Source organism: Nycticebus coucang, chromosome 14, assembly GCF_027406575.1.
Source record: "Nycticebus coucang isolate mNycCou1 chromosome 14, mNycCou1.pri, whole genome shotgun sequence".
Classification (NCBI taxonomy): domain Eukaryota; kingdom Metazoa; phylum Chordata; class Mammalia; order Primates; family Lorisidae; genus Nycticebus; species Nycticebus coucang.
The window spans coordinates 54,110,089-54,137,472 of NC_069793.1; the positions used below are offsets into that span (position 1 = coordinate 54,110,089).

The 27,384-nt window shown below is 43.3% G+C and overlaps 2 protein-coding genes across 7 annotated transcripts in view; one reads left to right on the forward strand and one right to left on the reverse strand.

Moving 5' to 3' along the window:
• The window catches only part of RNF141 (ring finger protein 141), a 34,795-nt gene extending 27,503 nt beyond the window's left edge, over nucleotides 1-7,292 (forward strand). The window contains exons 5-6 of the mRNA XM_053560488.1: nucleotides 780-887; nucleotides 6,959-7,292. Of these exons, the coding sequence (XP_053416463.1) occupies nucleotides 780-887; nucleotides 6,959-7,109 (259 nt within the window). The 3' untranslated portion in view covers nucleotides 7,110-7,292. The remainder of the gene's footprint in view (nucleotides 1-779; nucleotides 888-6,958) is intronic.
• Nucleotides 7,293-12,696: 5,404 nt separating this feature from the next.
• The window catches only part of AMPD3 (adenosine monophosphate deaminase 3), a 94,525-nt gene continuing 79,837 nt past the window's right edge, over nucleotides 12,697-27,384 (reverse strand). For all 6 annotated transcript variants that reach the window (XM_053560486.1, XM_053560485.1, XM_053560482.1 and 3 more), the window contains exons 7-15: nucleotides 25,408-25,602; nucleotides 24,009-24,140; nucleotides 23,345-23,508; nucleotides 22,483-22,609; nucleotides 19,600-19,763; nucleotides 17,565-17,685; nucleotides 16,352-16,525; nucleotides 14,382-14,492; nucleotides 12,697-13,381 (exon numbers count right to left, since the gene is read on the reverse strand). In XM_053560486.1, coding sequence (XP_053416461.1) covers nucleotides 13,205-13,381; nucleotides 14,382-14,492; nucleotides 16,352-16,525; nucleotides 17,565-17,685; nucleotides 19,600-19,763; nucleotides 22,483-22,609; nucleotides 23,345-23,508; nucleotides 24,009-24,140; nucleotides 25,408-25,602 — 1,365 coding nt within the window. In that variant the 3' untranslated portion in view covers nucleotides 12,697-13,204. The remainder of the gene's footprint in view (nucleotides 13,382-14,381; nucleotides 14,493-16,351; nucleotides 16,526-17,564; nucleotides 17,686-19,599; nucleotides 19,764-22,482; nucleotides 22,610-23,344; nucleotides 23,509-24,008; nucleotides 24,141-25,407; nucleotides 25,603-27,384) is intronic.

Below are 27,384 nucleotides of genomic sequence, written 5' to 3' on the forward strand. Positions count from 1 at the left end.
CAGTAACATGCTGTACAGGTTTGTAGCCTAGGAGCAATAGGCTATACCATAGACTCTAGCGTGTAGTCGGCAAGACCACCTAGGTTTGTGTAAGTACACTCTATGATGTTTGCCGAGTGACTAAATCACCTGACACATTTCTCAGACCACATCCCCATCATGAAGTGACACATGACTATAGTGTTAAATTCATTTATCTAAATTCAATATGATTAAAATCAGCTAAGTTATATTCAGAAAGACCTGAATATTTCTAGCTTTTTACACATATTTCTTTAACTATCACAGTCTTTTTTTATGAAGTTTACTCCTCTTAGTACCTCTTCCCCTTGTTATCCCCAAAAGATATTAATTTTACGCTGATTTTGCATGAATTACATTGTACTTTATACTTAGACATGTAGATGTTTGATGCTTTTTAAGGTCGGGCTCGGTGGCTCACTCCTATAATCCTAGCGCTCTAGAAGGCCAAAGCAGGTGTATTGCCCTGAGCTTACAGGTTGGAGACCAGCCTAAGCAAGAACAAGACCCTGTCTCTAAAAAATAGCCACATACTGTGGTAGGCACCTGTAGTCCCAGCTACTCAGGAGCTTGAGTCAAGACAATCAGTTGAGTCTAAGAGTTGGAGGTTGCTGTGAGCTGTGACGCTATGGCACTCTACCGAAGGTGACAAAATGAGACTCTGTCTCCAAAAAAAATGCTTTTTAAGGTAGTGAAAACAAAGTATGAAGCATAATGACACAGAACATCATTGTTTCAGCTCAGTTTTCACATTGCAGGGTGAAGCAGCTGACCGATGAAGAGGAGTGTTGTATCTGTATGGATGGGCGAGCTGACCTCATCCTGCCTTGTGCTCACAGCTTTTGTCAGAAGTGTATTGATAAATGGTAAGTTAGCTACTGCACTCGTGGGATTGGCAAAGGTCAGATGGGGTAGTATACATGAATAAACTTTAAAAGGTACGAAAATACCGTTGTTAAGTATGAGAGATTTTTTTTTAGTATTTTGAATTTTATGGCATGCCTCCTGCTGGTTAAACATGCCTTTATACCTGAAGTTTATAAAATGTGAGAATGTAGCTTAGTTTTGACATTTTACTTTTGCTGTAAGGAGATCTGTGCCCGACTTGAGTGTAGAATCAACATTTCCTTTTCTCCTCTTTTCTACATTTATTCTTATAAATTCTTGAATATTAGAAATAGAAGGAACTTTAGAGATGAGCTAGCAAAGCTCATTATTTTATAAAACAAGAAACGAGCACTTAGGAGAATTTAGAAAAGACATGAATAAACTAGATATGTTTAAAGTGTATTTTGATATGTTTTGACATATGGACATATACATAAAAGCAATCATCACAATCTAAATATTGAACATCTCTATCGCTCCCCAAAATTAATTGTGCCTAATCGTAAAGCCTCCTTCTCAGACCTTTTCCCTAGTCCTTAGTCAACCACTAATCTGCTGTTTCTATAAAATTGGGATTTTCTAGAATTTTTATAAATGGAATCATATAGTGTATGCTCCTCTTTTTCTAATTCAATCTATCTTGAGAGAAATTCACATTGTAGTGTACATCAATAGTTCATTTCTTTTTATTGCTGAGTAGTATCTATTATAATGTGGATATTATAGCTTGTTTATCCACTCACCTGTTGATGGACATTAGATTGTTTCCAATTTGGGGCTATTACAAATAAAGCTACAAAATACACTTGTGGACAAGTCTTTCTATGGACATATTTTGGGTTTTTTCTTAGGTAAATACCTAGAAGCAGAATTACTAGATCATATGTCAGCTGTTATGTTTAACTTTTTAAGAAACTGCTATTTTCCAAAGCAGTTGTACCATTTTACACTACCACTAACTCTGAGAGTTCCAGTTACTCCACATCTTTGCCAATAATTGATATGGCCAGACTTTTAAATGTTAGCCATTCTAATCGGTGTGTAGTGATATTTCATTGTATTTTTAATTTGTATCTCCCTACCAACTGAAAATTTTGAGCATCTTTTCATATATTGATTTACCATCTATAAATCAGTGGAAAGTAGCCATTCAAATCTTTACTCATTTTTTTTTTTTTGGGTTTTTATCCAAAATGAGTTTTGAGAGTTCTTATATATTCTGTCCTTTATAAAGGACACACATATATATGTCCTTTATCTGTTAAATGATTTGCAAATATTTTCTCCCCCTCTGTGGGTTATCTTTTCATTCTCTTAAGAATGTCTTTTGAAAACTAAAAGTTTTGATTTTGAGATGAAAAAAGAGACATTACTTTATAAGGTCCAATTTATCAATCTGTTTTATGGATAGTGATTTTAGTGTGGTCCTATTTAAGAAATCTTTTCCTAACCCAGGGTCACAAAGGTTTTTTCCTGTCTTTTCTTCAAAGCTTCATAGGTTTTTTTTGTTTGTTTGTTTTACATTTATTTAGATCTATAAATCTTTTGCGTTAATTTGTTATATAGTGTGAGGTATGGAACAAATTTCCTTTTTCTTTTCTTTTTTCTTTTTTTTTTTTTTTTGCTTATAGCTATTCAAGTTCTTCAGCACAATTTGTCAAAAGGCTATCTTTTCATCACTAAATTGCCTCTGCACCTTTGATAAAAATGAGTTGTTCAAATGTTGGTCTAATTCTGGATTCTTCTGCCCTTGATCTGTTCTTTTCACACTTATACCTTGATTAGGGTAGCTTTATGATAAGTATTAAAATCAGGAAGTGTTACTTTCTCAACTTCATTTTTTTTCAAAGTCTTTTGGGTTGTTCTAGGTCTTTTGCATTTCTTTTTTTCTTTTTTTTTTTTTTGTTTGTTTGTTTGAGACAGTCTCTAGCTGTTGCCCTCAGTAGAGTGCTGTGGCATCATAGCTCATAGCAACCTCCAACTCTTGGGCTCAAGTGATCCTCTTGCCTCTGTTTTTCTATTTTTAGTAGAAATGGGGGTCTCGCCTTTGCTCAGGCTGGTCTCGAACTCATGAACTCAAGCAATCCACCTGCCTCGGCCTCCCAGAGTGCTAGAATTACAGGCATGAGCCACTGTGCCGTGTTGGTCTTTTGCATTTCAATATGAATTTTAGAATCAGGTTATCAATTGCTACTATACCCTACAGATATTTCATTGGGCTTGGGGTTGGGTTGAATAGATATATCAATATGGGGAGAAGTGATTTCTTAACAATATTGAATCTTCTGATCTACACACACACTATATTTCTCCATTTATTTAGGTCTTCTTTAATTTCTCTCACCAGTTTTTATAGTTTTCAGCATTGCATTTTTTTTTTTGAGACATAGTCTCATTATTTCACCCTCGGTAGAGTGCTGTTGCGTCACAACTGACAGCAACCTCAAACTCTTTGGGCTTAAGCCATTCTCTTGCCTCAGCCTCCCAAGTAGCTGGGCCTACAAGCGCCCGCCACAACACCCGGCTATTTTTTTGTTGCAGTTGTCATTGATGTTTAGCAGCCCAGGCTGGGTTTGAACCTGCCACCCTCAGTGCATGTGGTTGGCGCTGTAACCACTATTCTACAGGTGCCGCCAGCACTGCATATTTTTGACATATTTATCCATAAATATTTCATGTTTAATGCAACTTTAAATGGTATTTTTATTTCAATTTATGATTATTGCTAGAATAGAGAAATATAATGGATTTTTATGTATCAATCTTGTAAGTCTGTAACCTTACTAAATCTATTTATTAGTTTCAGTAGTTTTTTTGTAGGTTCCTTGGGATTTTCTTAAATGTCTGAATATTGTTTTTCAAAGATTTTGTTCTGATAGAAAATTCTAAACCAAAAGTATTTTTTCTTTCAGTACATTAATAATGTTTCTCCATTCTCATCCTGCTTACATTGTTTCTTATAAGAATTCTAGCATCCTGTCATCCTTATCTTTTTTCCTCTATAGGTAATGTCTCTTTTTTCATCTAACTGCTTTTAAGGTTTTTTCTTTTCACTGGTTATGATGTGCCTTAGAGTCGTTTCTTATGCTTGGGGTCTGTAGAACTTCTTAGATTGTAGTCTTTATAGTGTCATCAAATTTGGAAAAATGTTTAGCTACTATTTTTTCAAAGTTTTTTTTCTATCTTCTCTCCCCTCCCCTGGGATTCTAGTTACCATATATTAGCCTACTTGAAGTTACCCACAGCTCACTGATACTTTCTTTTTTGAGTCTTTGTGTTTCATTTTGGGTGAAATGTTGTGTCTTTTCAAATTCACTAACCTTTCTTCTGCAATGTCTGACTTTTCGTTAATCCTATTCAGTGTATTTTTTTTTTTTTTTTTTGTAGAGACAGGGTCTCACTTTATGGCTCTTGGTAGAGTGCGGTGGCCTCACACAGCTCACAGCAACCTCCAACTCCTGGGCTTAAGCGATTCTCTTGCCTCAGCCTCCCGAGTAGCTGGGACTACAGGCTTCAGTGTATTTTTTTTTTTAACCTAAAGTATTTTAGTTTTTATTTCTATAAGTTTAAGGGTTTTTTAGTATCTTCTATGTCTACGCTTAATATCTTTGATCTTTCTTTTAGTTTTTTGAACATACTGAATAGTCATAACTTTTAGCTTTTTTTAATTCTAATATCTGTATTAATTCTGGGTTGTTCTGATTGATTTTTCTCATCGTTAGAATTTATATTTTCCTGCTACTTCTTTGTATGTCTGATAGTTCTCAATTACATGCCAGATCTTGTGAATTTTACTTTTTTGGGTATTGGATATTTTTGTATTTCTATAAATATTCTTCTTCTTTTTTTTTTTCTTTTTTGAGACAGAGTCTCACTACATCACCTGTCGCCCTTTAGAATGCCGTGGCATCACAGCTCACAGCAACCTCAAACTCTTGGGCTCACGTGATTCTCTTGCCTGAGCCTCCCAAGTAGCTGGGACTACAGGCATCTGCCACAACACCCGGCTATTTTTTGTTGTAGTTGTCATTGTTGTTTAGCAGGCCCGGGCCTCGTTCAAACCAGCCAGCCTGAGTGTATGTGGCCGGCGCCCTACCCACTGAGCTACAGGCACCAAGCCTATAACTATTCTTGAGCTTTGTTCTGAAACATAGTTACTTGGAAACAGTATGACCCTTTTGGGTCTTGCTTTTACACTTTGTTAGGCAAGACCAGACCAGTACTTGTATTTAGTGTGGACCTAATTATGCCCCACTAATGAGGCAAGTCCCTCCAGAGTACTCTACTCAAGGCCTCAAGAATTATGAGGTTTCCACTCCGGCTGGTAGGAACAAGCACTATCTGACGCCCTGTGTGAGCTCAGAATACTGTTCCCCAAATTCTTTTGGGTGATGCCTCAGCCTCTTTAGTTCTCTCACATGCACGTGCTCATCAGTGCTCTGCTGAACATGCTGGAGGCATGCCTTCTGTAGACCTCCGGAAGGTTTTCTCTGTGCAACTCTCTGGTACTCTGCCCTATGAACTCTAGCTGCCTTGGCATTCTGAGATGCTCAACTCTGTCTCTTCAATTTAGGCAGTTTGCCAGGCTCCATCTAGGTTCCCCCTTTTTGATCTGAGGCCCCAAAATACTCAGGGAAATAAGCTGGGGCAATTTTACCATTCACCTTCTTTGCCTGTCAAGTCTCAGGGATCACTGTCATATGTTGCCTGACAAGTGCTTTATATGAAACATTATGTGAAACCATTGTTTCATGTATTTTGTCCTGTATTTTAGTTAGTTATTTTGTCCTGTGTTTTAGTTATTATTTTAGTGGGAAGATAAGTCTGATCTCTGTTGGCCAGAAAGAAACTTGACTATTTTTAAATTCTGACGTTTCTATGCACAGAGGAACACACATAATTATCTTATAAAATATCTCGGGAGAACACGAAATCAGTCTGAATAATATATGCCAGCTCTAGCTTTCACATTTAGTTTTTGGAACACATTTCTAAATTTTTGCACAAAAGCCAAAGAGTAATTGATATAATTTGATTACTTTGGTTCCAGATTTCACTGAGAGATGAAAAGAAAAAACATTTTTCTCTACAGGATATATTTCTGGCTTAAATACGGTATTTTTAAAATTTCCAAAATAATGTTTGACAAAAAAATCCATTTGCAAAACAGTCTTATTCAAGTGATCATATGTGAGTTCTTGATAGAAAAATTATTTTGCATGTAAAGTTCATCTTTTATGTTAAACCTCATGTTTACAGTTTCCTAAAGTAATCTTCCTATTGCTTATGAACTATAGAAATTTTTATCAGACCTTTAAGCAGGCAATAAGTAGGTATATTGTTGAGAGTCATGTAGATATTGCTTAGAAAAATAATTAATAATACCCTTTCCTATTATCACATATTGTGATATCCCAAGAAGTTAGAGTAATGGCTTCCATTTAAATAATCACAGCAAAAATCTACACTTTGTACTTTGACCAAATCTTCTGTTGCTATAGAGTTTCTTAGAACTCACAAGGAATTTTGACTCTGAAGGAGAACTCTACCTATTTAGGGAGAGAGATATGTGTATGTGCTCCCAAAGCAAGCACAGGTAAACAGATACAAAGTGCAGCATTTTTAGCAAACAAAAGACGGAAAAAATCCAACTGTCTTTCTATGGGAGATTAGTTAAATTATGGCATATCCACTAGTGTATGTTTAAAAAGAATAAACAGCTCAAACATGTGCTAATACATAATGGTCTACAAAATATACTGACAAGTAAAAAGAACAGTGATATATACATACACGTATACATGCGCACACACAACTTAATCATGCTTTAGTCTGTCTCTAAAAGAACGTGTAAGAATGTGATAACTGTGGTTGCCTATGGGGAAGAGAATGGAAGATTCAGATAGAGGGAAAGATTTATTTTTCACTGTATACTTTTATAATATGTTCTTTTTTAAAAGCCACATACATGTATTACTTTTCAAACAAGTCTGTTTTTAAAAAAGAAGAAAAAGAAAACAAACTTTTCTTGTTTTGACTTCTCTAATAGGAGTGATCGACACAGGAATTGCCCTATTTGTCGCCTACAGATGACTGGAGCAAATGAATCTTGGGTCGTATCAGATGCACCCACTGAAGATGATATGGCTAACTATATTCTTAACATGGCTGATGAGGCAGGCCAGCCCCACAGGCCATGACGATGGGGCGAAGGTCTTCTTTTGCTATTGTGGGTTGCAAATACTTTGGTCATGGGGGAAGAATGCAGGGTTGTTGTGGCACAGACACAGAGATAAATCGGTTTTCTCTGCCTTCTTATTTTTTCTATTCTAACAATTTACCCCATTTTTAAAAATAAATTTTCCATGTCTTCCACTTCTGGTTAACTAAATTTTGCTACTGTTTTAGGCCATACTCTCATATTATTTATCTGTTCTAATGTGTATTAGAACTAATTGCTCTTGAATCCTTTGCTAAAGGTAACAGCAGCATTTCCAGAGGCTTCTGAAACACAAATGTCTTGCAAGGCAGGAGTATTCTGTAATCTTTTTAGTTGGGTTTAAAATAAACCTTGAATGTTAAAATGTTGAGGCTGAGAGAAAATTGTAAATGACTGAAAATGTAGACTACATCAAAGTGCATGTAACTACTAAAAACTAGTCTTTCTGCTGTAATCTAAGGACTATGTATGCCCTCTTGTGGTTAATTATTGTTCCTTTAATAATTTTTATTTGAAATGATCCAGAATTATATTTTAACTGTGTGTTTTGGAACTGCTGTGTATGTTTTTACTTAAGGTTTGTTTTGTTTTCGTTTTTTCCCATGATGTACAATTTGTGTGAGGTCTCTTAAAGTTGAGCCTGACTTTGCCAGTAGATTTCTGCTGGGGACTCTTCTTGGATGTTCTGGAAATGCTTCCATACAGCTGGATAACTGTTCTGAATGGCTTTGTTAGTGCTCACACATCCTAGTGTTTTGCAAAGGCAATTTTTCTGTATGGCAGATACTAAATTTTATACTCCCAAATTAGGATAAGTGATTCAAAATTGGTTTATGGTGCTTTTATTTTCTTAACTTGAAGGCATCTTTCTGAGGTTTCAAAGTCCATAGATTTCTTAGATTAAGGGAAAAGAAAATAGGATGAGTCCTTTTCACTGTATGTACATGAAAAAAACCTTAGAAAATTAGAACCTAGGCAGCGCCGGTGGCTCAAAGGGGTAGGGCCCTGGCCCCATATGCCAGAGGTTGTGGGTTTAAACCCAGCCCCGGCCAAAAACTGCAAAAAAAAAAAAGAAAATTAGAATCTAATTTGGCTTTCTTACTGAATTTGAAATTCTCTAAAAAGAATATAGTAATAATGGATTGTGATCTTTAATCACCTCAGTCATTTTTTTATCAATTAGAATTTTTAACATTAGCATTTTACCTTATAAATAAAAGAAGAATATGTCTCCTTTAAAATATATTTTAACATTCCATGTAACTTTTCTGGCCTATAATTAGTAAGTAGCAAGTATCACTATTTTCCTAACCTAAGGCACTCAATTTAAATTGCTGCTTATTAATGACAGATTTTTGGATGCTAAAATTTTAATAGGTGTACAAATAAAGTGTATTTCAAGGAAAAATACCTGACCAAAGACAGCTTGATTTTGCCAAAAAAATACTGGAATTTAATCCATTGGCATGCATGATATGGCCAGCTAACTGCTAAATAACCAGACACTCCCTATGGAGGTTTATGCAAGCAGAGTACTTGGGGGTTTTCATACATATCAACTGGCAGGGCACTCGATGGGTGTGTGACTTCCAGATAGTTTCTTATCCTTATTTGTAGGTTCCTGTTTTAGAAACTGGGACTTTTTTTCGATTGTTTTGACACTATTTTAGCAATGGAACCTTATTTTTCAGGTAAAATCTTACACAAAACTCTTACACACGTGTGTGCAAACACACCCCCACCTCACTATATAAAATTAATGTTTTGGGGCGGCACCTGTGGCTCAAGGAGTAGGGTGCCAGTCCCATATGCCAGAGGTGGTGGGTTCAAACCCAGCCCTGGCCAATAACAAAAAAAAAAATAAAATAAAATAAAATAAAATTAATGTTTTGTTAATATAAATTTCCTTATATATTATAAAACCTCATATAAGTGAACTAATAAAAATATATTAATGCATTGGTGAAATCCAGTATATTTGAATTTGGTGAGTAGCAGATTTGTATGATGGGAATTGGTTTTTTAAATTAAGTTTTTAAATTTCTTTAAATGCAAGTCAAATTTGCAGACCCTGAATCTCCTCCATATAATCTTAGTATTCCATGAAACATATTCTGAAGACCCTCAGATGGTACTCTGAGATCTTTTCCAGCTCTATGATTTTAGATTGTCCTTTGGATTAGACTTGCTGAGTTTAATTCAAATTGTCTAATTTTAAAATGTTTCTGAAAATAAACAATTACTTTACAGAGTTTGGGATCTCTCCAGATACAGCCAATGATTTTATCCCCAGAGTCTTTCACCTTTCAAGGAATTATCGAGCAATGAGCTCAGTGACTTAATCGTGCCCAAAGCTTTTTATTTTACAATGTGAGCTCCAAGACACTAACTGATCTACTGTGAAATATGAAATGTTTTTATTAGCCTTATCAAATAAGTGAGCCCAGTTCTTTGCTCATTCCATAATGACTAGGGGGATGATTCTTTAGATGTGAGTGTTAGGTAGGTTCTTCTATAATAACTAATCGTAAAAGTTGTAAATGTGTTTCACAGATGAAATGTACACTTTTTGTATTCTGTACAGCTTTTTCTTTTTTAAAATGAGGTACTTAAGTATATTTATTATGATAGGAAATATAATGTGTGCCTTCTAGGATTTGTGAAATGGTTTCATGAACTTTTAAGAAATTTGTTTTAAAAGTTAAGAAGTGTTCCCTACCCTAACTCAATAACAAAGGTTCTACTCATATTATGCTATAGAACTTTAGTTTGAGAAAATGAATTTGACTGTGCTGAATTGAGAGGTTGAAAATAGTATATGTTTTATTTTTAGGACAAACTGATAAATTGTGCAATTAATATTTAGCAAATAAATTTTAGGTGTTTGAAGAGTTTTTTATGTAATATCACATTCTCATGTATTAAATCTTTATATTCTTTAGACAAGTATTTTATAGTGTGCTCTGGGAGTTTGTGATGTTTGTGTGCTATGTTTTAAGATTCATTTCAAATGGAACTCAATTTGTTTATATCTAATATGTATCTGGATAATAAGGCTGCTTGAAAATATCTTTTGGTTCAGTGATTTGTAACACCAGGAAGTTGGATTTATTAAAAGGTAGTTGCAACAATTTGCATTTTTAACTGGTTGGGTTTTTTTTTGCTTGTTTGTTTTGTTTTTTGGTAAGTTAAGCTTGCTTTGTCTATCCAGTAATAAGAAAACTACTTGAAGTTTAGGGAAATCAGCTAATTACCCACATTTATGCTGGACTACACAATGGCAATATAATATAAACAGTTAACAACGGATTCACATTTGTTTTTATGTCTTTTTATCCTATTGTACAGTAAAAATGATTATTAAATACCCTCCCCTGTGGTAGTTTGATGTTCACCTTGTAAAATCATTTCCACCACATAAGAATGTACTTAGAGAAATGTCATAGAACCTTAGTGCTGAAAAGAACAAAGATATTTATAAAAGGAAGTGTAATTTATAATTACATCTGCTGATGGATATCATCATCATACTGTGAAGAAATACACATTTTGCTGTCAAAAGACAAAAGCCTCCACAGATACATTTTGATAATCTTACAGCTATTTATAGGTTTGCTATCATCTTCTATCTTACTAGTTGCATAACTTTCCAAGGACCTGTTTATCTGATTAGTGTTCCCTTTATTGGAGTTAGTTATGCTTATCCTTTATAAAAATCATGGTTCAGGTATAGAATATTTAGGTATTTCACCAATATGTCACCTTCAGTTGAGATGAATGAAACCCAGGAAAAGATGAATATTGTTTCACCAACACAGCACTCAAAAACAAGCGTAAAGAAAGATGTGCTTTCAGTCTGCTTTAATCCAAGAGGAAATAAAGGCCTGGGAATAGGCCTTGATAAATAACAAACCAGGAGCCGTGATTTGTTTTCACAAGGCAAAGAGCAATGACAGTGATCGTTTTAATAATACAATTTGAAGTAATACATAAAGTGAACGTGAGCCCTTCAGGATAGGTAAGGGATAACATCCCTCAAAAACCGTTCCTTTTAAAACCTGTGTCAGTATACAAGTACCTTGATTCCAACTGCAAACACAAAGTAAGGATTCATCCCCAGAAAGGCCAGTTAAGTACAACAATGTAATAAAAGTGCAAACTGCTATAGGAGAAAGTGCCTGAATAACTCATAGGACAAGTAACATACAACACATGTTGGCGAACAGATTAAAATAATATTCAAGGAAAAAGAAATGAACACGGTGGCTTTGCTCGTGAGCTATTAATATGATGGGCCAGAAGTTAGAGAAAAAGCTGAGATTTGCCTTCTGAATCTAGTGAGCTTCAGTCAGAAAATTTTGAGTTTTCCTAATGAATGTCATTTATGCCCAAGTCTTAGTAAAAGATAAATTAGCAGTTATTACCATAGCTTTGCATGACACCCAATCTTTTCTTAAGGTAATAAACTTTAATATTTACTTAAATATGATTAATTTGAAATAGTTTTAGATTACTGAGCCATAGTCCTAACAGACTTGAATTAGAAGATATTTGATACAGATAAAATGACAATGAAAAACTGTACATTATTTCCTATGTTGCAAATGTATACAAATGAGAGGTTTTTAAAAATAATGAATCCCTAAGATAATGATCTAAAATCTAAAGTCAAATGAGCAGGTTCACAGGCAAAAACGGGTTTTACTACTTAATGATTCGAAAGGATGTCTTACAATCTGAGAAATTTATCCAGAGAAATAGGAAGGTTCTTGATTAGTTTGATGAGGACTAGGAGCACATAGCCTTAAAAAATTGCCAAAAGAAAATTGAGTTATTCAATAATTCATTTATTGAGCACCTACTACATACCAGGCACTAGTAACACAGATAACGAGTACATTGGTAAAGCTTAAATTCAGATTGGTTTTAAAAAATGTTTTCTTCCTGACCCCTGGGACCACTCTATCTTCCAAAGAAATCTTCATATTAGGTAAGAAAGAAATTTTGCCTTAAAAAAAAAAAGTACCAGTTATAGTGATACAAAAAACAATACTGTATTTGTGAGACCTAATGGAATAGTCCTAGTAGAAAAGACTGGATTAGGAATAAGGAAACCTAGTTGTAGTCCTATTATTCCTTAGCTGTGTGACCTGGAGCAAATTTTACTTCTCTGGCCCTCACTCATCATCACTAAAATCATAATTGGATTACACATCTAGAATCTACAATGCTAGAACCAAAAGGGACAGAGAGCATCTAGTTCTGTGCTTTTCAAAGTCCTTAGTCCAAATGAAAATATTATGTAGCCATCCCAAGGTATTATATAAAACTGATGATAGCACAGTCACTTTGACAGCCCCATATCCCCACAGCCTTTCCCTGAGGTGTCCGTGAAGAGATTCACAGAATACCATTTGAAAACCACTCACATAGAAGAAATCCTCACTTTCTAGATGAGGAAACCAAAACTCGTAATTGCAGTGAGTTTTCTGAATACATCTGACTTCCTAACTAGAAAGGGAAGAGAGCTAAATAAAACAGTTTAAGAAATTCATTAAAAATGCAAATTGTCAAATGGAAGTCTTCCATTTTAATGCTCTCAAAGTGGCCCCTTTATGAAATGGAGCTTTGAAATTGATTTTGTTTAAGGCAGCCAGCCAGCCAGAGGCTGAAATGAGCAACTACCAATGTTAGCCTGCAGGGGCTACAGACAGGAGCACGGCAGAAAACCACACAGATCTCATGTCAGTTGGCATTTGACCGTGGAAAATCCTGACCCAAACAATTCAAGCACTGGTGGTTTCAAGAGAAATATTTGGAAAATTATGAACAAGTACAGACAAGTGCCCAGCTCCCAGATGCCCAAAGAGAAGTCACCATCTATTACTCAGAAATGTTAACAGAACTGTGGGCATGTGAGATCTTAAAGTGAGCAGTGCAACCGAATTCACCAGTTTGAAATTTCTTCAGATACATCCTCTTCATAGAGGAAAGTCCCAAGTTTGGTATCTTGACCAGTAATACCCACAGCAGACTTGAAATTAAACCAAAAAGTCTGCCTATCCAGTGTTGGACCTATTTGGTCAAGGCTGTGATCTCTTCTGATTTCATGGCATCAGACAGAAAGCTGAGTTCATTGCATAAGGTCTCGTATCGGAATGCCATCCGGATCTGAGCAACATTTGTCTTTCGAATATCATTTCCTTCAGGTCCTTCTTTATAATAATGTTGTCCCAGAAACTTTTGCTTTTCCTGTGGACCAAGAGAAATACAAAGGAAATACCTTAGGTTCACTTTCTGTATCTACGTAGGCAACTTCAATATCAGCCACAGCAAATCGGCCTAACCCCCTGAAGCAGAGCCTCAGTCGGGACATCTGATTCCCACAGTACCCTTACAGAATTCACAACCTCAGCCATTCCTCTGAACTCCCTCCACTCCTAACTATGCTTTCCTTGATCAGAAAAGAAAGATGAAGTCTACAAGAGCTGCTGGGAATGGAGAAGTCAAGGTGGAGGCTTGTATAATGCTAAGAAGTCCCTCCAGGGAGTTGACGAGAACAGACAATAAGTATTTCTGCGGAGGGCCAATCCAAGGAACCAAACTCCACATGAAGAGAGTATTAAGTCTGTCACTCCTCTGCGTCATCATCCAATAAGAGCAACACCTCAGGTAGCCATGGCCCAAACAGCAGGGAAGGTGCCCAGGGACCCAAGATGCCACCCAGAACAGGGCTCTCAGTGCTCCGCGTCAGAATTACTGCATGGAGCCTTACAAAAAATTACTGATGCCCAGGTCCATCCTCGAGGTCTTTTATTCTATCTAGATACTGTTCATCTATTCAAGACATAGTGAGTGCTTACTATGTGCCAGGGACTCTTCTAGGGCCTGAACAAGACTCCACATAGCAGAGTTTACACTCTAGAGAGAAAGACATAACTAAATACGTCAGGATAATAAACACGATGAAGAAAAACCGTCAAGAGGATAGAGAACGATGGCAGGTGTGTGGCTGTTTTAGAAGGTCGCTCCAAGGAAGGGCCATTGGGCAGAGGTCAGAAAGAGGAAAGGGAGCAACTGTGGACACTCAGGAGGCTCTGAGGATTCTCTCCTGGACCCTGAGAGTCCGTGTGCCAGAGACCCTGCTTCCTCCTTCCTCATGGGTCCCCAGTGCCTAGAAGGCCCCTCAGTTAGCTGTGGCCGTTTGTTGGAAGGCTGGGAGGGACAGAGGCAGCACCATCACACGCCGTACCTGGTGGGAGAGGCCGCTCTGCAGCACACTGTTCCTGGCGATCTCACACAGGTCGCACGTGCTCAGCTTCCACACTTGAGCCGCAATGGCATATTCTTCCATAAGTGCTTCCTAGACACCGTCCCCCCCCCACCAAAGCACATGGATTAGATGGGGGTAATCCATTTCAAAATACTTCACATTTTTACAAAGCTAAAAACATTAGACATTGCAGAGTTCATTTTTCTTTACTAACTGGGACCTGGATGGATCATCAAATAGCGCACCTTAAATTCCCGACTCCTAAGATCTTTTTAGTGTGAAATCAAAAAGAGAGATAAAAGCATACCTCTGCATTTAATTCATTGACTAGCATGGAGAGCCTGTCACATTCAAAGTTCTGTGCCAGTCAGTAGGGATGCCAGTCTCTGCTTTCCTGTGACAACCCTCTAGTCATGCCATTTTTAGTACCTGCCCTCTATCTTGACTTTTTATCTGACACACCATTTTCTAAGGTTGTCCAGAAAAAAAAAAAAATATATATATATAAGTAAGGTACTAAGAGCAGAGACAGAATATTGATTAAGAACGAGAACTGATCCTGGGATAAGCAGTAAGATAGTGTAAAAAGGATTTGGGTTTGAGCTATGGTTTTACTTTCTCTTCTGGGATGTGAAGTATCTGCCATCAGTCACCAGCCTTTCCACTGCTGCTCTGGTCTAGAGTGGTGCTTCTCAAAGTATGGTCTAAGGACCCCGGGGGGTTCCCACAAACTTTTGAAAGGGCTTTCCTTTTCTAATTATTTATCTTTGTAAAACAAGAATTTTTTTTAATATGCTTTGATAAAAACAAATGGGATGCAAAAGCAGATATGAGAATCGTACTGATTTTATTAAGACATTAAAGAAACTTTAAAAATTGTAACACACTGCCATTCTTTTCTATTTTTTTTTTTTTTTTTTTTTGTAGAGACAGAGTCTCACTGTACCGCCCTCGGGTAGAGTGCCGTGGTGTCACACGGCTCACAGCAACCTCTAACTCTTGGGCTTACACGATTCTCTTGCCTCAGCCTCCCGAGTAGCTGGGACTACAGGCGCGCGCCACAACGCCCGGCTATTTTTTTGTTGCAGTTTGGCCGGGGCTGGGTTTGAACCCGCCACCTTCGGTATATGGGGCCAGCGCCCTACTCACTGAGCCATAGGCACCGCCCTCTTTTCTATTTTTGTTTGTTTTGGATATACAGTTTTCAGAAAAATTGCTGTTTGTGTAATAGGCTTATTGAATAGGCTTATTATTTTTAAATAAGTTAATAAATATTTAAACATTTCTAGCAAAGTAAATATCAGTAGCTATGACCCACATAAACAACAGTTCATTGAGGGCCTTGATTCTCAATAAATTCAATTTATTAACTTGAACTCAATTCTCAGTGAAATGTTGGAGAACTTCTGTCCTAGAAGATTCTGATGTGTCTTATTTTAGCTAACCAATGGCTAGTCTTGTCAACACCATCAGAATGTGCTAGGTATACATTTGTCGGTGGTCCCCAGAGATTCGAGGTGTCATGATAATGATGCATTAATTTGAAAGGTATCTAATCTCTTGAATACAAGCTATATGTAGGCACTCTATTAGACCCTTTGATTCATAATCTTAATCCTCACAGTAAGGTAGAGGTCAAGATAGTTTTATCTTCATTTTATAGGAATTTGAAACAGAGGTCTAATAATTTTCCCAGGTCCCAGAACTAGTAGATATCAAAGAAAGGGAAAACGGAGAAAGGCGAAGATAATAAATTGTGCCTTCAAGGGTTCAAGGACCCCAAAGAGAGGGCTCCTGGAATGAACCCTTTTCCCTCACAGTGGTTCACTTGTAGACTTCAGCCCCACTCCAAAAGCGGAAGTGAACCAAGGGGTCACGTCCCTACAATGGGAGGATAGGCTAGAACTGCTGCCTGCTGGGGCCCACTGTTCTTACCCCGAAGTCCTCACCTTTGTGTAGTGGAACTGCATGGGGTCATCAGTGGAGAGAGAAACCTGCAGGCCCTTGTGCAGGAATTCCCTCAGCGGGTTCTTGGAATATTCCAGGAACAGACTGTTGTTGCTAAGAGGAGACATGGCAATGGGGATCTGAGCAAGGTAGTAGAGATACTGCAGGACTGGACTCTGCAAAAGAACCACCACACTCATTAGACGAGTGCCACAAAAGGGAGGGAAGATGCATCCATCAGTGGAAACCAGGCAACTAAGCAGCACAAATCCCCAAACCAAGCTCGCGTTCCCAAGCTAGGACACCTAGACCCACTGTCCCCTGCATCTCCATCACATGCCCAGGCCTCACTGGCACCTGCCAGCTGTTTGAAGTGCTCACGCTTGCTCCTGACTGGAGACATGGCTCAGACACGGCAGGAAAGGCAGCCGACCCCAGACTGCATCTTCAGCTCCTCTCCCCAGGCACAGACCCCTTGGGTAGTCCAGGAGATGCCTGCCCCCCTTTTGTTGTTACTTTAACTGCAAACATGCAGCTGAGCCTGATAAACTCTCCAGTTCCTCAGACGAGCTCTGAAGGGATGGGAGGGGCCGACCGGCTTGAGTAGCACCTGCCCCATCCACCCCACCCAAAAATGTGATCCGTGGTTAGACCTTGCCATGGACCAGGACAGACCAGGGAGCTTAGTGAGCAAACATGGTTCCTACAGAAATGATCCAAAATACGGAGAAGGCCGTGCACACCCCTGAAAAGGTGGACGGGCCCTGTGTCCAATAAGTGGGGGCTAGTTGAGGTTGAGTCAATTAAGACCAGATGGCGGACCCTTTATCCAATAACAGCCTTAAGAATGAGGAGTCCAGAGATGACGGGAAGCACTGAACAATGCTATGTGACGTTATACATGGGGACACAGCGAGAATCCAAATTCTGTATTCATTTTGATAATAAGCACATCAAAAATATGCTCTGGGAAAAAGATGGAAATATTAGAAAGCTAATAATGGGTACTTGTATTAAAGTAATAGCCATAAGGTTTTTTTCATTTCTCCATTTTTTGGAAAATATAAATTGTGATGAGTTTGATGATACTACTTTCATAATTACACATGAAACCAAGGTGACTATAGACATCCCATCCCAGGAAAAGGACCCAGCCTTCTGGGTCCTTCCCAGGATGGTCACTGCAGGGCAGGCTCCTGTGGGTAGGCTGGTTACCTTCTTGAGGAGTAGCCCATGAGAGATGTTGTCAGCAGTCAGGAAGGCAGACACCAGGTGGGTGATGGAGCCAGCCTCCCCACAGTGTGGCCGGAACAGGAACGTGCTCAGGCCACGCTCCCTGTAGGAGAAGGGAGGCCCCGGATCAGGAAGGACTCCTGGTTTGCTCTGCCTGGGGCCCATCCCCTAATTGGGACCAACTCCAGGGGGCCAGTCACCCAGGGCTGGGTTAGCAAAGCTGATTCAGTGCACCCTGGAGACTACCCCTTCTAAAATGCAGAGGCCCAGGACGCAGGACCCCTCAGAACCAAGAGGCATCACCTCAGGGGCAAGAGGAGAGAGACAATAGGAACATGCACACACACACACACACACACACACACACTCACCATCACACTAACAAACAATGTTAGTGGTACCACGCAGTTCCTCAGACATGAGCTCTGAAGGGATGGGAGGCGCCGACCAGGCTTGAGTAGCACCTGCCCCATCCACCCCACCGAAAAATGAGACCCTGCCCTGTCTCCTAGCTGTTCTCCTCTACCCCTTCTCACCAGGCGTGTGTCCTTCATAGACTCCGTAGCAGGGAAGGCCAGGAAAAGCCATTGAGTCCAGCCTCTGTGTTATAAAAACGGTCAAACCAAGGCCCAGACAGTGGAGTCGATGGTCCATGCCACTAAGCAGATAAATGGCCAAGCTTGAACTAGAGCCCCCACCTCCAAAAGCTCAGCCCAGGACTGCCTCCACCCAACTAGGCCATTTCTTTTGGTCAGGGCCCCATTTGAAACCTCCATACCCACAAACTATTAACAGCATTGGCTTAAGTAGATGATCTAAAACATGCCCACTAAGAGAAAAACTCAATTCAAGTTGAGAGGGAAGGGGGGGGGATTGGCGTGCTTCCACTTAATGGCACACCTCTTGGGTGCAGGACACAACTACAAGAGGGACTCTACCTTTCAAATGCAAACATTGCAACCAAGTTGTTTGTACCACCACATTAATCTGAAATTACAAATAATAATAATAATAATAATAAAGTCTTTATTTCCCACTCCCCTAAAGAATAACATTAGCTTGACCTAAGTGATTAGCCCTAAGACCCAGCAAGGGCGACAGACAAGATTGCAAGGCTTGTAGGGAGGGGGTGGCGCTGGGCAGCTAGCTCCTGCCCACATATGCCCTGTGTGTGTACTGGTGGGAGACTGTGCGCGTGCAACCATCTCTATGATTGTGCATGGATTTAGTCTGTTTGGTTCCCTGTTACTTGTCAGTACCTAGGAGAGTGCCTATCAGGCTACAGACACAGTCATTTGCTGAAAGGATCCATGCCTGTGTGATGGTGAGTGTGCGTGTGTGTGAGCATGTTCCTATAATCTCGGGGACATCCAGGCACCCACAGGTGTGTTGGTGTGTGTAGATGTGAACATACATGTGCACACCTGTGGTCTGGCTGCACTGTACTGTGTATGACGCAGATCCGCACCAGCATGGATGTTGTGGCGGGTACGTCTACACGTGTGTGCAGTCATGTGGAGGCATGCCTTGCATGGTATGCTGGGGAGCAGCACATATTTTTTGAGATATGTAGCCATGGGGACATGCATGTTGGTTCATACAGGGACACCTGGCTCATGGTGTGAGCACTAACATGTGAACACAGACGCATGCGGGGCTGACCACGCACCTGCGGAGGTTGTTCAGCACCATGATGTTGGCTCACGGTGTGAGCACTAACATGTGAACACAGACACATGCGGGGCTGACCACGCACCTGCGGAGGCTGTTCAGCACCATGATGTTGGCTCACGGTGTGAGCACTAACATGTGAACACAGACACATGCGGGGCTGACCACGCACCTGCAGAGGTTGTTCAGCACCATGATGTTGGCTCACAGTGTGAGCACTAACATGTGAACACAGACTCATGCGGGGCTGACCACGCACCTGCGGAGGTTGTTCAGCATCATGATGTTGGCTCACGGTGTGAGCACTAACATGTGAACACAGATGCATGCGGGGCTGACCACGCACCTGCGGAGGTTGTTCAGCACCATGATGTTGGCATACATGTAGTACAGGTAGTAGCTGTAGGGCGGGTTCTGCTCACTGGTCCAGATGTCTGGGTTGGGGCTCTTTTCCGAGAACATGTGGTCACTGTGCTTGGACTCATCATCCACACTGTCGAACCCTGTCACCTGGGCAGAAGGAGGGTTCCTGAGCTTCAAGTCAAGGCAGACCGGGCCAGGACTCGGGCATAGCTCAGCTTCCCGGCTCAGAGCTGAGCTGCCAAAGGGAAGCCTAGGCCTCTTAGGTTCACCCCTCATCAGGGGACCCCGTGTCCTGGCTGAGGCCACATTCCTCCTATGGATGGAGATGGAAGTGGGCACAATACTGAGGTCTGCCCTTCTGGGGCTTCCAAAGGTGGCCAAGAGGACAGGCTAGAGAATGCCAAGCCTGTGTATGTTCGTTTGTGGTGAGAGTGGGGACACTTGGCCAGGCCAGGGGAGGAGTGGAGCAGCCAAGTCCACGGCTTGTTCTGCTGCCATGACAAGGCCCCAGCACTGCAGGGTGCAGCAGCCACTGCCAAGCCCTGCTTGAAACACTGCACACACATCAGTTAATTCAGGACACAGAGCAACCCTGAGCGCCAGGGTGGTAGTGAGCCCCATTTTATAGTTGACCAAACCAGGGCCAAAGCAATTAAGGAAGTTGCCCAAGAGAGACGACCAGGCTCTGAGCCCACATAGGCTCTGGTCTGGACTCTGAAGCTTAGATCAAAGGTGGAGAATACCCTAGGGCAGGTGTGGCCAGGAAAAAACAACCAGGTACCTCACAAATAGACCAAGAGGGTCCTTGCCAGGCTTACCCTCGGCTCCTGGGAGGCAGCTATGCTCTTCAGTCCCCACTGGGAACTGTCCTCTGAGCTGGGCCAGAGGAGCCTCGGGGAACTCCCCGCCTTCCACTGCAATTACGCCTCATCTAGGACCCCTCTGTGGCCCCGGGGGCCCCACCTGAGTCACCAGAGCCTTCTGGCTAATCCCAGAGCCCCAATTAAGAATGTACCTATGAAGGACCCAGGCTCTCAGCCAGTGCACAGGGAGGTTTGCTAACAGGTGGCCTTTCACTCGGCCACAGCAGGGCTTTGGGGAGGAGCTTCTGAATACCAGATGGGAGGAAGAGGCTGTCCACCTCACTTCACACATGGCATAATCTGGGGGGGCTCCCAGCGCAGGCCCCAGGCTCCAGCCAGGTCTGCCAGCCTTTCCCATTCGTACATGAGCAGGAAGGGCCCAGAGAGCCAGGCACCATAAGAGTCTTGGCCAGACTCTCCTGTCACAGAGCCAAGTGTGTCTAAGGAAAGGAAAGGGTCCCCAAAACATCTCTAAGCATCTAGGCCTGGATGGGCCTGGAGGGCCAGGGAGGACCCTGGGCCATGCTCTGTGCTTCATCTGAACTTTCTGGGGACTTAGACGGGCACTGACAGCGCCTCTCCTGGGGGCTCTATCTGACAGATGCGGAACCTCACACTTGGGCCTCAGGCACAAAATATGTGCAAACCCCAGTTTCTTCTACCACCACCCCCAAGCCTGCTCTTCCCCACTGCTGGCAGTGGCCCCAGACCATCTACCTTTCTACAGGTCACCAGGCACCTCCCCATGTCCTCCTCCAGCCTCTGCCCAGGTCCTGTCAGGGCTACACGCACAGTTCTCGCCAAGCCCCACACTCTGCCCACAGTCCCTCCTGCCAGTCCCACAGCCATGGGCTGCTGTGTGCCGCACACCCCACTTTTCCCACTGGGAGGCAATGCAGAGTAGGGGTTCAGGGCACACTCTCCCAAGTCAGGTGTCTGGACGTTAATTCCTGTACTTTTCTACTTTGTGATCTGTTTTAATTTCCAGCATCATAGGGCTGCTGTGAAGATTAAATAAGATAAGCCATGGAAAATATGTATCACAGTGTGTACCACACAGGGGCACATAATAATTCTGCTTATTATTAACAACAAAATGGTAATAATAATAGTCACATGAGGCATACGTGAGATCACACTGTGGTGTGTGGCTAGGCCAAGGAACACACATTTGGTACCCCTGAACTGTCTCCACTGTTGAAGCCCCCTCTGGTGCCCATGGCTGGCCTGAGCCCCTGGCTTCCATCTTGCACCCTACCCTTCTGTTCCAGGACATTTAACCCACAACATAATGATGTGTGTCTACAACATAAATTTGATGACGTCCCTCGGTTTATCCAAACTTTGTGGGCAGCCCCTACCCACACACATACACGCTCCGTTCCCCCCTCCCCTGTGCTCAAGCCCTTGGGCTCCTCCCTGCCCTCTCCCTGTCAGGAATCACCCCATCACCTCCAGGGGGACTGAACTTCCTTCTTACCCCCTGACACCCTCTTCACCTAGGCATCCTGAGAGCAGGGCCAATTCCCACCTTCTCCTGGTTAAGTCTCTCCCCCCTTGCTTCTCTCTCTCCTCTACAACTAACCAAAGCAAGCATAGTGTGAGGAGCTTTGTTTCTAGGTAAAAGCAGAAGAATTAAAATGTCTGCATTTCTCAAGAAGCCCCAAGGCTGCTTGGTGCCCATGGGGGCTGGATCCACTGGCTATAAACCAAGTCCCCAGTCTTGGTACACTGCGGCCTTTCCCAGCTAGGGGCACAGCCTGCCCCAAGACCACCACTGACCCAACCCTCAGGGTTGCCCCTGAAGAGAAGGAGACTTCCCCTCCCTGGGGGGGTTCCCTTATTTTAGAAATTCAGCTTCTTGGGGCTGGCAACCCCATGCCTGGGCCACACAGTCTGAGATTCCATGGTGAAGGGCAAGGAGAAAACATGACCCACCCTTCATGGAATCCACTCCTTCCCCTGCCACCAGGAGCCTTGCCCAGGATGCCCCCCACACTTACATATTTAAGGAAGAGGTGAAGCTCCCGGTGATCTTGGGGGTTGATTGTGGCCTGGAAAAGGGGCAGGAAGACGTTCTCCAGCATCTTCCCAAAGTTAGACAGCAGCTTCTTGGACCTAAATATGTCACTGGCAGGTAACAAACACTCACTTATTAGGTGGGCCTACCAGCCCCTGTGCCCTGGGAGATCAGTCCCAGTCTCTGCCTCAGGCAGCCCACGTCCCCTTTAACCGCCTGGAGGAAGGTCAGATCTGGCCTCAACACCCATCCCTCCTTTCTGCTCTACTCCCAGCAATGTCTGCAATCCAGGTTTTGGTTTGCAAACTTGACACCTACACACCTATCAGGGCACTTTCTCAAGCAAAAAATGAGATGGTGGGATTTGGGCTGAGCAAGGGGTTGAGAAATGAGTCCTCAAATTCCCAGTGATCCAAACTCTCTGCCACTCAGTTCAATTTCCCTAAAGCACACACCCCAGCTCATCCTGGGGCCACCTGGAGACGACAGTGGGGGTTCAAGTGATACCCAGGGAGATGGCCAGTAATGCAGGCCACTGCCAGTCACCCCATACCCTGGCCTTACCAAAAGGACAAACCACCCTCAACCCTACATGAGAAGAAGTTTGGAGTGTCGTTCCCCAAGGCCACTCACTGCACACGTATATTTTTCAAAGACCAACAGTTTAAGTGCCACAAGTACAGCTTCGCCAGTCACTCTTTCCTATGAAAAAACACCTGGAGAGGACAAGCTTAAGCTGACACTAAAATAGACTTGACCCCTCCATAATGCAGACTCAGCTGCCCATGTGAGACGAGTGTCATCTCCTGAAGGCACAGTGCAGACAGCGGGGCCACCTCACTTACTAGATCCGAGGCACCTGAATGATCCAGCGCATGTTGGGGGAGTAGACCTTGTGCTGGATGAACCAGCGGGCCAGGCTGGTCCACTCCCCAGGACTGCGGCCGTAGATGGATAGCCGCGGCTCGGAGTACTGGTACTTGCTCTCCTCCAGCTCCCAGGCCACCTCCTGGCAGCAAAAAGAGTTTGGGTCAGCCCAAGAGCATCCTAGCTACCTCCAGCCCTCTGTCACTATCTGGGACCTGTGGCTCCCTCAGCCACCTGCTTCCAGGTTGGAAGGGCTGATCTAGACCCGCAGTGCTGATGGCTGCCTGTAAGCACCTGCCCTGCTTTGGCAGAGTCCCCACCCCATCCCCCCAGGCACAGAGTGCTCAGGTCCAACTGTCAGGCTGCAGAACCTACCTAACAGCAAAAGTACCTCGACCAGGAGCTGACCTGCACCCAGCCAAGTTGCAGAGACAGGGCCACCAGCCTGGATGCCGTGAGCTCAGCCGGGGTGGATGCCCTCCCTGGTACACACAGCACTGCCTGCCTGCACTCCAGCACTGCCTGAGCTGATGGTGGACAGGGGAGGGGAAGGGGATAGGAGGCCACACAGGGTCCCCAACCTCTGTAGGCAAATGCTGTCGGGTATTTGAGAGGCCTCCGAGGGGCTGAGGGTTCATTCACCTTGACCATGCGAGCAAAGTATTCTCCTCCCAGGTAGTTTTCAGTTTTCAGGTACAGATCACGCAGTTCACTGGCCCCCACAGGGTTATATTTGGAGTTGAACTTGTCAAAGCGGTGGAATGTCTGCCGACCCTGAGGGAGGACACCTGCAGGTCACCACATCACTCTGCAGCTACCACACTCATTCCCCTCTCCAAGCCTTCACAAGGCGGCCTTCAGGGTGGCCACAGTGCCACCTGTCTTCCATGTCACTCACTTCTTACATGAATTCTTGGCAACATCCGAGGGCCGGGACCAGGGATCCTCACTCGATCAGCAGAGTCCTTCTATGAGGGCCTCTGTGAAGGAGCAGCAAGGGCCTTGTCCACCAGGTGCCACAGCCAGAGACAGGTCTGGCTTGGTGAGCAGAGGACACCAGACTATTGGCCAAGCGATAATAAAGCATTCCCTGTCACTTAGACTTTTGTAAAGCCCTCTCTCCACATTACATCATCTGGTGTTTGGTATGTGGCAAAACATACATAACAAAATTTACCATTTTCACCGTTTTTAATTGTGCAGTCTAATGGCATTAAGTCCATTCACATTGTTATGTAACCATCACCACTACCCGCCTCCAGAACTTTTTCATTGTCCCAAACAAACTTTGTACCCAATAACACTAATCCCCCATTCCTTCCTCTCCCAGTTTCTGATAACCTCTATTCTCCTTCTGTTTTCATGACTTTGCCTCCTCTAGGTGCCTCATGTAAGTGGGATACTTGTCCTTTTGTGTCTGGCTTCTTCAATTTAGTATAATTTCCAAGGTTCACCCATCTTGTGGCAGGCGTCAGTACTCCATTCCTTTTTATGGCTGAATACTATTCCAGGGCGAGGCTATAGCACGTTGCGTGTGCCTACTCATCTCATGATGAGCACAGGTTGCTTCCCCTTCGGCCTGTTGTGACTGACACTGCTGTGAACAGTGGTGTGGGTTCAAGTCCCTGCTTCTGATCCTTGTGAGTACACCCCTAAGAGTGAATTGCTGGAGCATATGCTAATACTACTTTGTAGGAGCCACCATACTGATTTCCACAGCAGGTACACCAACATTTAGAGTTTTAATAACTTTGTGAAATTAATAAGGCAAGGAAATAAAAGCTCAAGTGAGTTTCCTAAGGGCACACCACTCCTAGGTGATACGGAGAGGCCTGTCTGACCCCCGAGTCACACCTGCTTTTCCCTTGTCCCACAGCTACCCCAGACCTTTTCTGCTCTGAGGCCATATGACCTCTCACAGTCTGCATGCTGGAGGAGGAAGCTGCCTCCATAGCCAGCCCCCCTCCAGGCACAGCACAGGCGCCGAGTCTACAGTGAGGGCTGCTTTCTGATGGCCGCTCTGAGGCAGACGCTCACTCACCGCATGGACGTCCAGCGAGTCCACAGTGAGGTCATAGGGGTCCATGTGCAGGTTGTCAAACACCTGCCGCAGGGTGATCTTCTGGCCCCGCTTCTCAGCCACGATCCTGTCAGGCTCTGTCTGGTAGGTATGCTTGATGAAGCGCAGCAAATGCTTCTGGTTCATGCAGGCCGCCGCATGGATGTGTGTGTCCACCTGGAACACAATGCCCACCAGCCCGTGAGCTGGGCCACCTCCCCTGGTAACAAGAGTTAGAACATCTGGTCCTCACTGCAGAGCACAGAGCCTCAGTTTCCCAGGGGCCAGGCAGCAGCCCCGCCAGTGCCAGGATCTCTCCCCATTCTCTGCTGGACTTTGGAACTGGTGTCCCTCCCTTCAGCCTTGCTGCCCAACCCACCTCCTCACAGAACCCAAACATCTCTTCAAAATATAAATTGGATCAGGCTACTCCCTTGTTAACAAACCAGCAATGGCCCCCATCAGCCTCAAGATAAAGCCCCAGGGCCTTTGCCAGGGTTTCAAAGCTTACTTCAAGCCTTACCCCTCATTTTGCCATTGCCCCCCTCCGTGCTCCAGCCACCACCAGCCACTCACTGGTGCTCAATGGGCCCGGCTCTTCCCCACCATGTCACTTCACCCACACATCTCAGCCTGGACTGCCTTCCTTCCTCCCCACCAAGCCCATCCACCGGAAATTCCCACAGCTTCCTCCATCTGGATGCCAGTGCTGATCCCCCAAGCACAACTAATTACTTCTTCCCTTGCCGACCTGGAAACCCAGTGCAGACATCCATTGCTGAATACGTCCTCCTTCTCCACTCTAATATTTTTCTGTCCACACTTCAGGAGACTGGGAGCCTCCCAGGGAGAGGGACAGTGCTTGATGCATCTAAAGTGTCTGCCACTTACCCCAGAGCCTGGTTCAAAGTCTTTGTTGAACCAATGGATGAATAAATGAACAAACAGGTATGTGGTTCTAATGGTTTAAATGATAACCCCGAGGGCCCACCAAATGTGCCACAAAATCCCACACTCCCCGTTGACTGCTCAGACCCCCAGAGCGTTCCCAGAGCAAACCTCCAAGTGGGGGGAGGGAGGAGGACAGGTACCCAAGGTCAACCCCAACACAACATGTCCTTGGCTAGTTACCCAGACCTCAGGGTATCTAAACACCAAGAAGCAGCAGCTCTACAGACCCTAAACCTACACTTGGACTCAGGCTGTGGGGCCCAAGGCCAAAGACCATAGAGTAGAGCAAGTCCCAAAGAGCAGAAATGCACCGGGAGCTTGGCCTTCTCCCCATGGCCCATGGAAAGGCAGTTTCCTTGCAGAGGGAAGGAGCCCAGGAAGGAGCCCAGCAGGACTGCAGAATAGCTCGTGGAATTTCTCGTGTCCTCTACTGCTCAGTCCTGTGACACCAAACTGTCCCCTAGTGTTTCTGGCCTCTCCTTTCTAACCTCAGTCATCTCATCCTCACTCCCAGACCTCTCAGTCATGGAATTTCTTCAGGCCTGGTCCTGGGCCCTCTCGTCCTCTCACTACACACTCTCTCCAGCAGTGATCCGATTCATTTCTGTGCATTTAATTACCTTCCATATACCGACTCCCAAGTTTAATATCACCAGCCCAAAGCTCCAGAATTGTACATATAATGCCTATTTGATATCTCCCCTTGGTAACTCAAACCAAGCCCCAACCCAAGCCTGGTAGTCTCCATAGTTTCCAAATGTCAAGAAATGGTATGTCCCACACCTAGCTATTCATGCTGGAAAACTGGGCACCATCCTTCTTTCCCCTTCTGCAACACCAGCCAGTCCCATCAGTTCCACCCTCCCAGTAGGTCTTAAATCCATAGGACACTCCTACGTCACCATCCCCACCCAAGTCCAAGCCTGCATGCGCTCACGCATGGGTTCACAGCAACCTCCTAACCAGCCTTGCCCTGTTCTCTTGCTCTAGTTCAATTCATCCTCCATA